The 13536-nt window shown below is 43.6% G+C and overlaps 1 protein-coding gene across 3 annotated transcripts in view; it reads right to left on the bottom strand.

Annotated features, from left to right (window-relative positions):
* Positions 1–7247, bottom strand: part of ANKRD42 (ankyrin repeat domain 42) — a 92456-nt gene extending 85209 nt beyond the window's left edge. For all 3 annotated transcript variants that reach the window (XM_055120283.1, XM_055120284.1, XM_055120285.1), the window contains exon 1: positions 6572–7247. In XM_055120283.1, coding sequence (XP_054976258.1) covers positions 6572–6611 — 40 coding nt within the window. In that variant the 5' untranslated portion in view covers positions 6612–7247. The remainder of the gene's footprint in view (positions 1–6571) is intronic.
* Between the last annotated feature and the right edge of the window lie 6289 nt (positions 7248–13536).

Raw genomic sequence — 13536 nt, 5'->3', positions numbered from 1 at the left:
AAGCTTGCAAGGCTGTCCCATGTGGGCAGGAAACTCTCAGAAGATTGCCAGTTTCTCCCAGAGGGAGAAGTAGGCACAGGCTTCTGGGAGCTTGCTTTTAAGTCTCTGGATATTGGCTGTTGATGGAATTACACACATCTGGGTTCCTCTGCATGAGGCCTGTCCAAACATGTGGAGAGGGGCCTCGAGCATGGCTGTAACTAGGTTCTGGTAGTCTTCAGCTGCCGGGAGCTCTGCTCAGGGTAGGGAGGGAAGCTGGAACCCATCCCCTCCGAGGGGCCCCGGGGAAGACAGCCAGGCATGTGGGCAAGACACTCTCTTTGCTTTGTAACATGGGAGTTAATTGACTCTAAAATAACATTCACTCCTGGGCATCCATATTTACTTGACTTAAGCCTCTGTTGCCCTAAGTTCCTAGCACTCCAAAAGAGGGTCCCGGGACCCTCTGCTCCTAAAGACTTTGATTCCAGAGGTCTTCAAACCCATTCTGGCATCCAGAACAGCTTCTTACAGCAATGCACTGGGACTATGAGCTGGGCTACAACTCCCCGCTGCCCAGGAATGGATCTTTCCTCTCCACCCTGTTTTTCTGCATGGAAAATGGCGGTGGCAGCAATATCCACGTGGCGAGAGCCACCTTCTAAGACTCCTAACCCAGAGGTATATGGTTTTTACAGTTTGGAGCTCAAAGGCAATAATGGGAAGTGGGTGTTACCGGCATGCCCTCGGCCCAAATAAATCCAGAGCTGCTGAGCGCGAAATGGACCCTCTGCTCCTAAAGACTTTGATTCCAGAGGCCTTCTAACCCATTCTGGCATCCAGAGCAGCTTCTTACAGCAATGCACTGAGACTGTGAGCTGGGGTATGCAATTTCTGGCAGAATTTTCCCTGGACTTTACACAGAATTCCAAAACCGCGCAACTTAACATCTCTTAATTGTCAGCAATGTGAAACGGTTCCTTTTAAGCAGGTCTGACTTTGGGTGGAAATTCCAAACAATAACAGTGAGTTTTTTGTTGAAATATTGAAGGTAATCAAAATAGCAGCCATTTCTCTAGACTGTGAACTAAGCAATGGCCCCACGCCGGCCGAGAAGAGGAAATATTCCTCTTTCCCGGTTGTTTCCCATTTTCGGAAAGAAACGCGGTGTGGCTTCCACCATACTATGAAGCGCGGGAAGGGGGAGGAGGAAAAAAAAAAGGAAAAGGGAAAAGGAAAAAAAAAAGAGTTATGTACTTGGAGCAGTGGGGCTACATATCTCCTCATTCTAAGCAATGGAAAACTAATTATCAAATGCTTGCTTGGTAGTAGGGCTGTCTTTCTTGGGGGAAACTCCAATAACAATAGTGAGTTTTGTGTTGAAATACGGAATGTAATCAAGGTAAAGAGAAAATAAAGTGAAATTCGTCAGTTATGCAGTTGAGGGTGGGGGGCGGGGGCGGGAGGTATACTGGGTTTTTTGGTGGTGGAATATGGGTACTGGTGAAGGGATGGGTGTTTGAATATTGTATAACTGAGACATAGGCCTGAGAACTTTGTAATTTTCCACATGGTGATTCAATAAAAAAAAAAAAAAAAAAAAAAAAAAGAGGGTCCCAACAAAGGGACTGGATGGACCCAGGGCAAACTATAATCTACGCTGGTATTGAAAGGAGACAAAGCTAAGCACCATAAGTATAATAAGTTGAGAGCATGGCCATGGAACAAACTCTGTCATGACCAACAAAGAAATAGCTAAATAAGGACCCCTTGGGGTTAGGAAAGACTAACCGACCTGAGGACTACAGTCTGGGATATATAGCAAGCTATCCCCAGAAAGAGCCAACCTTTGAGTTTAATACATCTCTTACTGTTTCATGCAAAATGACTAGGAATATTATAAGAAGTAAATTTACTATGATTGTTTAAATGGATTACTAGCTGAGGAAAGGATAAAGAAAGTGGGTAAAGATTCCCTAGATGGAATCCCACCCTTGAGCAGATCTCCTAGTAATCTGGAGTGCTGAAACCTCAGATGAGATTTTGTCCTTGAGCTAATCTCCTAGAATTTCCCCTGAAGGAGTGGCTTTACCTCTGTTTGTTATGACAATGTTCAACCCCACCCATGTGTACCCCCACCCTTCATATATATAACTATGCTGCTGCAAGGGGTAAGAGGGGACTAGACTAGAAAGACTAGACTAGTAGAGAACTTTGAGGTCTACAAGGAGACTAGGATGTTGAAACTATGATGACTGGGACTACAATCAAACTATGACTATGATTGTGCTGTAAGGGGACAGATCAGAATATGCTAGGGAGGAAAGAAAAATAAACTCACTAACCACAAGCCTGGGGGCCCTTTTTCTGTTTCCCTTGTCCTTCACCCGTCCATCATCCAAGGCTGTGGACCAGCCTGGGGTGGCGGCTCTCAGTCACGAACGCTGGAGTCCCCCAACAAACCATCACGCTTTTTCTTTGAAACTCACACATCTTGACCAAGTAGGATTCATCCCAGGGATGCAAGGATGGTTTAACATTAGCAAGTCAATCAACATAATACACCATATCAATAAAAGGAAATATAAAAATCATGTGATCATATCAATAGATGCTGAGAAGGCATTTGACAAGATCTAGCACCCATTTATGATAAAAACTGTGAGCAAAATAGGAGTTGAAGGAACTTTCCTCAATATAGTCAAAGCCATCTACCACAAGTCCATAGCAAGCATTATTCTCAATGGAAAAAAACTAAAAGCCTTCCCTCTAAGATCAGAAACAAGACAAGGTTGCTCACTCTCACCACTCCTATTAGTATAGTACTGGTAGTACTTGCCATAGCAGTTAGACAAAAAAAGCTATCAAGGGCATCCAGATAGGAAAGGAAGAAATCAAGCTCTCACTATTTTCAGATGACATAGTAGTATACTTAGAGAACCCTAAAGCCTCTACCAAGAAGCTCCTAAAAACAATAGGTTTGTATAGTAAAATGGCAGGTCACAAAATCAATATTCAAAAGTCCATGACTTTCCTGTATACAAATAATGAAAGAGAAGAAAAAGAGATTAAAAAAGCAATCCCATTCACAATAGTGCCTCACAAAACCTTGGAATCAGCTTAACTAAAGAAGTAAAGAATCTATACAAAGAAACTTATAAAACACTACTTCAAGAAATAAAGGACACTAGGAAATGGAAACACATCCCCTACTCATGAATCGGAAGGATTAACATTGTCAAAATGGCAGTACTGCCCAAAGCATTATATAGATTCAATGCAGTCCCCATCAGGATACCCATGATATTTTTCAAAGAAACAGACAAAACACTGGGGGTATGCTGCTGCCAGCAGGTCAACCTGTACCTGTGGGGTGAGTGCATCAGCAGCCTGATGGTGCCTTCAGACTTCCAGATACCCCAAAATTGCTGCTGTACCTTTGACCAGACCCAACAACTTGGGGTCAAGTTTACTAAGAAATTAAACGGTCAAAAGTTAGGTATGTGGGAGCCACACCCACAAACCACATCCGGCTCAGCTATATAAGCTCATTTATTGGCCTTATTTCAGAGACCCATAAATCCCGAAAGAAATCAAAAGACACAATTAGAAATGCTGGTGACAGGTAGGACCAGTGGTGCGGAGGTAAGCGGAAACCCGTGATTGAGATGTTCAAGCCTACTTGGATTGGGACTGGGCCTCCTCTTCCCAGGTCCCCAGTTCTCCAGTAGCTTGACAGTGATATCTACAAACTGTCCCCAGTGCCACGTAATCTCATCAACGCCCAAGATCCAGACTATAAACTAAAGCTCCTGGAAAAGAACAACACAGAATTTCCTGGACATTAAATTCTACCCATAACAAGCAATACAAAACAAATTGTCTAGAATTGCCTTTTCGACAGGTTTGAGTGGTGGTGGGACTGGTGTAACCAAAGTAAAGAGAGTATGGGGGAAATTGTCTGACACACAGGTAGGGAAAGGGTTGGAAGGGGGAGTTGGGGGGAATATTGGGGATTTTAGTGGTGGAAAATGTGCAGTGGTGAAGGGATGGATGTTTGATGATTGTATGGCCAAAGCTCAAACATGAAAGCTTTGTAAAGGTGAATCAGTAAAAGGGAAAAAAGAATAGTAATAAAAAAATAAAATTAGGGGGCTGGAGTGATAGCACAGCGGGTAGGGCGTTTGCCTTGCACGCAGCCGACCCGGGTTCAATTCCCAGAATCCCATATGGTCCCCTGAGCACCGCCAGGGGTAATTCCTGAGTGCAGAGCCAGTAGTAACCCCTGAGCATCGCCGGGTGTGACCAAAAATAAATAAATAAATAAATAAAATAAATTAAATTAACATTCTGAATAAAAAAAATAATGTGGAGCCTGGCATCTCCCCATGGCATATTTGATATGTCAAAAAACAGTAACAAGTCTCACAATTGAGACGTTACTGGTGCCGGCTCGAGCAAGTCGATGAACAATGGGAGGACAGTGCTACAGTGGAATTCATGCCCAATTCAATCAGCTTCATCAATGACTGAATAAATAGCAGTACTCCTACATTATTTTAAAAAATAGATAAAACACTCCTGAAATTCATATGGAGCAATAAACCCCCACAAATAGCTAAAGTGATCCTTGGGAAAAGAAGATGGGTGGCATCACCTTCCCCAATTTCAAACTGTACTACAAAGCAGCAGTAATTAAAACAGCATGGTACTGGAATAGAAACAGACCCACAGACCAAAGGAACAGAATTGAATATTCTGACACAGCCGCTCAAGTATATGATCATTTAATTTTTGATAAAGTAACAAGAAGATTGAAGTGAAGCAAGTAAACCCTCTTCAACAAGTGGTGCTGTGAAAACTGGACAACTACATGCAAAACAAATGAACTCAGACTTCTGTATAATGCCAAGCAAAAAAGTCAGATCAAAATGAATTAAAGACCTCAATATCAGATCTAAATCCATAAGGTACATGGAGGAAGATGTACCAGAACCCTCCATGATATTGAAGCTAAAGTTTCTTCAAGGATGAAACACCATTGACCAAGCAAGTGAAAACAAATATAAACAAATGGGATTACATTAAACTAAGAAGCTCTTGCTTCTTAGTTTAACCTCAAAAGAAACAGTAACCAAAATACAGAGAGAGCCCACAGAATAGAAAAAATTTGTTATCCAATACCCATCAGGCAGGGGCTTAATATCTAGGATATACAAGACACTGGTAGAACTTTACAAGAAAAAACCTCCAATACCATCAAAAAGTGGGGAGAAGAAATGAACAGAAACTTCTTCAAAAAAAAAGAAAGAAATTCAAATGACCAAAAGCACATGAAAAAATGTTCTATATCGCTAATCATCAGGGAGATGCAAATCAAAACAACAATGAGATATCATCTTACACCACAGAGACTGGCACATATCAAAAAATACAAAAACAACCAGTGCTGGCATGGATGCGGGGAGAAAGGGAATCTCAGTCATTGTTGGTGGGAATGCCAGCTGGTCCAGACTTTTTGGAAAACAATACAGACATTCCTCCAAAAACTAGAAATTGAGTTCCATATGACCCAGCAATAACACTTCTGAGAAAAAAATACAGTACAAATGACATCTTGTATGTTTACTGCGGCACTGTTTACAATAGCCAGAATCTGGAAACAACCCAAATACCTGAGAACAGACGGCTAGTTAAAGAAACTTTGGTACATCTACACAGTGAACAACTATGCAGCTGTTATAAAGAATGAAATCATAAAATGTGCATATAAGTGGATGGACATGCAGAGTATCATGAAATGAGTGACTGAGTGAAATGAGTCAGAACAAGAGGGACATAGAATGACTACATTCATTTGTGGAAAATAAAGTAGCATGAGACTAACACCTAAGGACAGTAGAGATAAATGCCAGGAGGATTGCTCCATCGCTGGAAGCCACCTGCCTCGTGTGCTGGGGGAAAAGGCAGCTGGGATAGAGAAGTGACTACTAAGTAAATGATGGAGGGATCACTAGGGATGAGAGATATATGCTGAAAGTAGACTATGGACCAAACATGATGGCCTCTTAGTACTTGTACTGCAGACCATAACCCAAAAGAAGCGTAAGGAGGGAATGTGCCTGCCACCGAGGCAAGGGGTGGGATGGGGTGAGGGTGGCAGGAGGGATACTGGGGACATTGGTGGTGGAGAATGAGCACTGGAGGAAGGATGGGTGCTGGATCATTGTATTACTGAACAGTAATCATAAAAGTTTGTAAGTCTGTAACTGCATCTCACAGTGACTCAATTGAAGAAAAAAAAAGATTGGAAACAAGTGTGGGGGGACTTACTGAAAAGGAACCCTCCTTTGCCAGCTGCACCCCCTCCCCCCACACACACACACAGGAAGAGAGAGGGGGGAAAGAGGGGGAGAGACAGAGAGAGAGAGAGAGAGAGACAGAGACAGAGAGAGACAGAGAGAGACAGAGAGAGAGAGCGGGGAACCAGGCAAGAGGGACAATGACACTGGGACGGCCGCGCCTGAAGAGGGCCGTGGGAAGGGGAGACCTGAGGAGGGGAAAGGCGGGGTGGGCGCTCTCCTGCACTCACTCTGGCTCGCCGGCTCCGGGGACGGGGCGCCCCCGGCCATGGCCGTCACCCTCGTCGCCCAGCGTTCCCCGGCCCGCAGCCGCCCGCTGGCGCCTCCGTCGTCTCGCTCGGGACCCGGCGGGTCACCCAGGCGGCGGCCGGCGGCCAGGCGCGCGCTCAGCCCCGACGAGTCGCTGGCCGCGTAGCCTCGGTCTTCACTCGCGCTCTCCCAAGCGCAGCTGCGACCGTCATCTACACTCGCGCCGTCCCAGAAGCCGCCGAAGCGCCGGACGTCGTCTACACCCGCGGCCCCGGCGTCGCTGGCGTCGCTGAGGTCGTCCCCGGCGCTGCCGCAGGTTCCCCTCAGGCTGGCCCAGGCGCGGAGTCCGCGGCCCGCTTCTGCCCCGCCTCGCTCCCCGGCGGCCCTGCGGCGGCGGCTCTGGCCGGCGCTCCTCGGGGGACCGCGCGGGGAGCCGTCCTCATCCCCTACTCGCCCGCCGCGGCCGCCCTCTCCGACGACCCTCTCCCCGTCCTCGCCCCAGCTGAAGTCCGCGTCTTCGCTTTCCGCGGCCGCGGCGCGGCCCGGGCCGAGCGGCCACCCGGGGGAGCTCGGGCGACGCTCGCCGTCCTCGGTGTCTGCCCCGGGCGAGTCACTGGGGCAGCGGCCGCCGTCGGGCGGTACTCGCTCCGAGTCACTTTCCAGAGTCCCCACTCAGGCTGGCTGCTTAGGTGCGAGCAGGAGGGGGCGCTGGGGAGGAAAACGGAGCCGTCGCCGTGGAAACGGGTAAACTTCCGGCGCGCTGCGCTTATTTCCGGTTCTTGCGCCCCGCGTCACTTCCGGTCTCGCTTCACCTTTATCAAGGTTTCGACGGTGGCGAGGTCCCGCGGTGGTCTGGCCAGCTTTCGGTGAAAGCCCGCGCTGGGGTCCCCGCCAGCGCCTCCGCGCCGCGGGTCTACAGGGGCCTGGCCGCAGGGGCTCCCGCCGAGGCTCTGGACGCAGCTGGAGGTCCCGGAACTGCAGTCTGCGTAGGTGGCGGTGGCGGGGCCGGCCGGGCCTTTCGTCCTTGGCAAACCTGGTCGAATGTTCGTGCCGCCTTGCAGAAAGCGCTTCTTTATTTCCCAAGGACGGAGAAAGGCGGGTGGCGACTGCTTAGCAGCTGCGACGCTCTCACTAAATGGCTGTTTTTGTCACTTTAATGAATGCTCTCTAGTGTCAGGCTGTCGGGAAGCGGACGGTACGTAATTCTGACAGTCAAGGTAGGTGTTAACCGCAGGGCCCAGGAGACGGACACGTCCCTAGGGTTAGGGTGCTGAGGCTGGGCAGCAGGTAAGGGCTAGACCCGATGTAGAGAGAGGCCAAATTGAGCCTGTCTGCCGTCAAAACCAGGTTCGTTGCACTCTAGAATGTTCCATTTCATAATTGGGCCCAGATCGTTTTTTCCAGCCCTGTTGCTTAACTAATATTCTTCATTCGGTGTTTATTGCAAGTAAGTGGGTCAGGTTTTTGTGCTAGGAGTTGAGAATACCAAATTCGCCGTCCGTTTGGTATATTGATTCCACTCATTTTTTTTCTTCAATACGTATTGCTTGCTACAAGTTATCTTAAGCAAGAATGAGTGAGTCCTGAAAACACCAATTTGCTTTTTAAAAAATTTTTGCATCTCTGTTCCTGTAAATGTGTGAGCAGATCCTTGCAGTGGGAAGTTGAAGGTATCATCCCATTCTTTTTGTTTGAACCCTGTGGGAAATCCCTGACTCACCTTTCCTTTCATATATAGCAGATTGTCTCTAACTCCCGTAATCTCTTATGTTACTGTCATTTGCTGAGTTCTTACGATGAATCTGGCACTGTAGATTGCTATTTTCATAGTAATCTCTAACATAACCTGGCTGAGGAATTACTTTTACAGATGATATAAAGCATAAAAGTAATTGCCAAATGCATGACTACCTAGTAAATGAGATTCCAACCAAGTTTTTGATTTTTCATACTCTACCTACACCTCAGAATCTGAATTTCCACAGCCTTTGCTAACTACTTAACACTTTGTAGTTTGTCTTCCAGGACTCTTCTTCTATGTCATTATTCATCTTGTTATACCTCATATCTATAACACCTAGTCCAGGATCAGGAAGGATTTAATTACTGTTGTGTGGTTGATCAGTTGTCTGGTGAATGAATTGATAACCCAAGAGTCATTTTACAGTTGGGAGGGATTTGGTTATTAAGCATTCTCAGCCTGTCGTTTTTGAAATGGGACAACCAAAGGCTTTATTTTTAACAGACACATTTTGAGTTCATGCAGAGCTGTTTCCCTACTAAATGATTTGCAAGTTGTTTCAATTTAACCTGTTATTTCTGTTTTCACAGATGAAGAAACAGCAATGATTTGGCCAAGATTACATAACTAGGAAGTGAATTGGAATTCACTGGCCTTCTCCAAATTAGTCCAGTACTGATAGCCACTTTCATAATAATGGTAAAGGTTCTATTTTTGCTATGCTGAATGGAGTGGATAAAGGTATTGAGAGAATGGAACAGCATATGACAGATCCTTAAAGGATATACTCATGGTAAGATGGATCCAAAGGGAAACCAAAAGCAAAGAAATAGGAAAGTAAAAATTCCCAAAATAAAAGGAATGAAAAATAATAAATTAGTAAAATAGGAAATATAGGTAATCATAATACTAGCAGGTTTTTCAAAAGAATACCCCCTTGGAGGCCAGAAAGATACAACAGCAGGTAAAGCACTTGCTTTTCACACAGTTGGCCTAAATTCAATCCCTGGTCCCCCAGCCCTGGTAAAAGTGATCCCTGAATGTAAAGCCTGGAGTAAGCCCTGAGCACACTCTCAAACCTCCAGTTACACACTTTGCAAATATGAAGAAGAGAACACTATCAGAAACACAATGAACATACAGATAATGAGGGACTTTGAAAAAGCTTAAGTTGGACCAGAGAGATAGTACAGCAGATTAAGGCAGTTGTCTTGCGCTAGACAGCTAACTCAGGTTCTTAAGCACCACCAGATGTGCCCACCCCCCAAAAAAAAGAACTCAGAAGTCAATTATTTAGGTGTAAAAAATCTTGAAACTTGACTTAGACAAATTTTCAGAATACATGGAGGGGTTCTGATTGGTTTCCGGGCCTCATCCAGCGTGTTCAGGGTCATTCCTGACGGTGCTTGAGGAACACAGTAAAAAGGAGGAAACACTATAATCTTTAATACTAAAAAAGCCCTTAAAAAAAATTACTGACTCAAAAAGAAGAAAATAAAGTTTGTTAGTGAAGTTTTCTTAACTAAATGAAGGTCTTAACCAGAAATAAACAACAAAATTGAATGTCCTGACCCAGGTTTCAGACCTACAGTTCACCATAGTACGGAGAATTTGGGACCAATATCACTGTATCATCCCGTTGCTCATCAATTTGCTTGAGCAGGCACCAATAACGTTTCCATTGTGAGACTTGTTACTGTTTTTGGCTTATCGAATATGCCACAGGGAGCTTGCCAGGCTTTGCCATGCAGGCAGGCTTGCTAGGCTCTCCAAGAGGGACAGAGGAATCGAACCCGGGTCAGCCTCGTGCAAGGCAAACGCTCTACCCACTATCCCTCCAGTATAAAGATGGCAAACTATCTGCAAAATATAGAACCTGGATTTCCTATAAACTCCATGAATTTTAAAATGTTTTTTGTTTTGGAGCCACATTGGAGGTGCTCAGGGCTCTCGTGTCTGCATTCAGGGATCACTCCTGTCATGGCTCAGGGGAATCTAGGGATCAAACCTGAGTCAGCCGTATACAAAGCAAGTACCCTGCCTGCTGTGCTATTGCTCCAGCCCTGAATTTTTTAATCTAAAGTCTCGTTCACATTAGAACAACAGTGAAATATTCTAGGAAAAAATCTGGCAGGAAATGAAAATTAACCATATAACATTATTACAAAAGATCTAGGAAAGATGCTGGTTACTTAACATGAATAGGCTCAATATTTTAAAGATAGTATTCCACTCAGGCTATATATGTTAGACTTCAAGTAAAAGTAAGTTGGGGGTAGGGGGTTGGAGTTTGAGTTTTAGGCCATGCCTGACACTGCTTAGGGTTTACTCCTGGCTCTGCACTCGATCATTCCTGGCAGGCTTGGGGGATCATATGGGGTGCCAGGAATTAAACCTGATCAGGGATGTGCAAGGAGGTACATTACCTTTTTTTTACTGTCTGAACCCTAAAGTAAAAATAATGTAATTTTTCAAAGAAATTGGCAATATGGTTTAAAACCTTATCCAAGAGAATGTGCAGATTAGATGTTTTCAAAATTTTAAAGCAATGTGATTTGTACAAGTACATATCAGAATTACAAAGCAGATGAATTTGTTTTGCTTTTTTAGGTCACACCCAATGGTGCTTAGAGATGCAGGGTATTGAACCTGGGTGGGCCACATGAAGGCAAGCATTTTATCTGCTTTATTATCACTCCAGCCTCAAAGCCAGATAATTTAGATCAGGTTGGTATTAGAACAGTATGGGCAGATTAATGCAACAAACTAGAACCCAGAAATCATTCTCTGCATAGATTTTGAAAGAAGCATGTCAGATAGATGGAGAAAATGTATGTTCAGATACCCCACCCCCACCCCCCAAAAAAGGCAGGAAAATGAATAAATCTGAGGAAGACCTTCCCAAGCAAGATACAAAGACCACAATGAAGAAACTTAAGTACATAAGCATTTAAAATGCTACAAAGCATGTTACCATAAAGGTAAGACAAACTTAAGGTTTAAACCAATGAACTTGTGGTTCCCTCCAATCCTTTGAGCCATTGCTCTAGCTCCTGTCTTAAAATTTAAGTAACTGAATACAATAGAAAAATGAGCAAAAAATGTTAAAACCAAGAGCAAATTAACAGAGGTTCACAGTGAAAGACTGCTGTTTGCTACACAGAACATTGACACAAAATGAAGATTATGGAAAATGTGTGTTGGACGAGATTGGGTTAACAAAGGACCCAGTATACACTCCCACACTTTAAAATGTTGATTTTAGTGTGGCATTAGAAACAATTTGGCTTATTTGTCAAAATCTTAAATATACCTTACCAGCAACATACCAAGTCAGAGTAAATGGCTAAAGGGTATATAGAATGGTCATTGCAACACTTTGTAAATAATGAGAAATTTTAGTATCTGCATGAACTCTGGACTGCGTGCATACTTTGCAGGTCCCCAGCACTTGGGAGTCTCCCGAGTACCACCAGGAGCTTCCCCTGACTACCACTGGTCATGGCCCCCAAAGAGACTCCCTCCCCCAAAAAAGCTAGAAACTTTATAAGAATTGACTAGGTTATACTTACGTTATACAATGGTAAAAACGTGTATCTACATGTATTCACTAGTGTTATCAAGCTGGAAGATATACAGTAAAACAAGCTAATATATGTAAATCTCAATTTCTATGCTACTTTGCAAAAGAATTTAAAATTTGGAAAAGATCTGTAACAATTTATTAACTCAGGTTGTCTTATGGGACAAGAAAAAAATAGGACAGATGACTTTATTTCTTATACTTCATTAATTTTAAAAATTCATTTTAGAGCCAAGTAAATAATTCAGGGGCTGGAGGTAGTACAGCAGATAGGACACTTGCCTTGCATGCAGCTGACCCAGGTTTGATCCCCAGCATTCCACGTGGTCCTGAGCCAGGAATAGGCTCTGAGCATAGCCAAGTATGGCTCAAAAAACAGTAATAAGTAATAGTTCAAAGGGCTTAGCACATATTTTGCATGTAGGTCACCAGTGTGGCATAAAGACAAAATACAAGGGAAAATGCCAGATAAAAGGTTACTGGTTTTGTCGGTTGGTTGGTTTGATAGGTTTTTGCTTTTTTGCACCATATCTGTAGTGCTCAGGGCTTACTCCTGATGCGCTCTACTCACGGATAATTCCTGACAAGGCTCAATGGACCATATATAGTGCAGGTCTACTGCATGCAAGGCAAGCACCTTCCCCACTCCACTCTTTTCAGCCCCAAAAGAAGATAATAAACCAGGAAAAATTTAGAAACTGAAAACACAGAACTCTGGAAAGGATTGTTAATGGTCAGGCAAGCTATTTTGATGAGTCAACATTTAAAAGCCAGATTTCCTCGGATTTCAAAGGTAAGTGCTTTACTAACAGAAGGAAGCTTCTCAAGTGAGAAATTTCAAAACACTGAAATAGGTGTATTTATTCCTGCCTCAAAGAATTGGAACCCTTTAGTGGGAGATAAATCATGTTCTCCTACCCTTCCCCTAATCCACCTTTTATCCGTTAATCAGATTTTTCCCTCCGTAGGAGGGAGCAGGGTAAACACTAAGCAGAACATTGGATTGAGCACACCTCCAAAGCCTCACTGTTCCCTAATAGCCACCAAAGTCTCTTATTATTTCAGAAAGCTGTCCTATAAAGGATTAGGAGGAAACGTAGTAGGTTCTACCATAGTTTGAGCCTCCCTTAATACTAATCTGATGTATTTCTACCATTAATTAGGTTACTTCCCTCTGTTGACAGATAAATCTTTTCATTAACAAACATGATTAGATACCTCCTTATATTTACTTATTTTATATAACAATATTTATTAGGCATTAAAAGAACTGTTAAAGAAATCCAGGAAAACATGAATGGTCTGGAATTCTCTATATTAAGCTGTTAAATGAGAATTTCTCACACTTTTGTAGGTCCTTTTCTCCCAAAAGCTTATTTTCAGTTAAGATTATTTTTTAGTATTTTCCAGAACATGGAAATTGTTTTAAATAGGTAAATTATGTTGAAACCAGGTTCCTATAAAGGGTTATAAATGAAAAAGTTCTGGACTTCAGAAAATATCACAGTATTTTTATTTTCACAATTTTTAACTCAAAAGTCACTGTTCCATCTTTATTTCAACTTAGCTGTACTTTGCACTGCAGATTACTAGTTCTTGTTCCCAGTGCTATGTATGGTTGA

The sequence above is a fragment of the Sorex araneus genome, chromosome X (assembly GCF_027595985.1).
Source record: "Sorex araneus isolate mSorAra2 chromosome X, mSorAra2.pri, whole genome shotgun sequence".
Taxonomy (NCBI): domain Eukaryota; kingdom Metazoa; phylum Chordata; class Mammalia; order Eulipotyphla; family Soricidae; genus Sorex; species Sorex araneus.
Note: the sequence above shows the minus strand (reverse complement) of the source record. Positions and strands in the feature narration are given on the sequence as shown.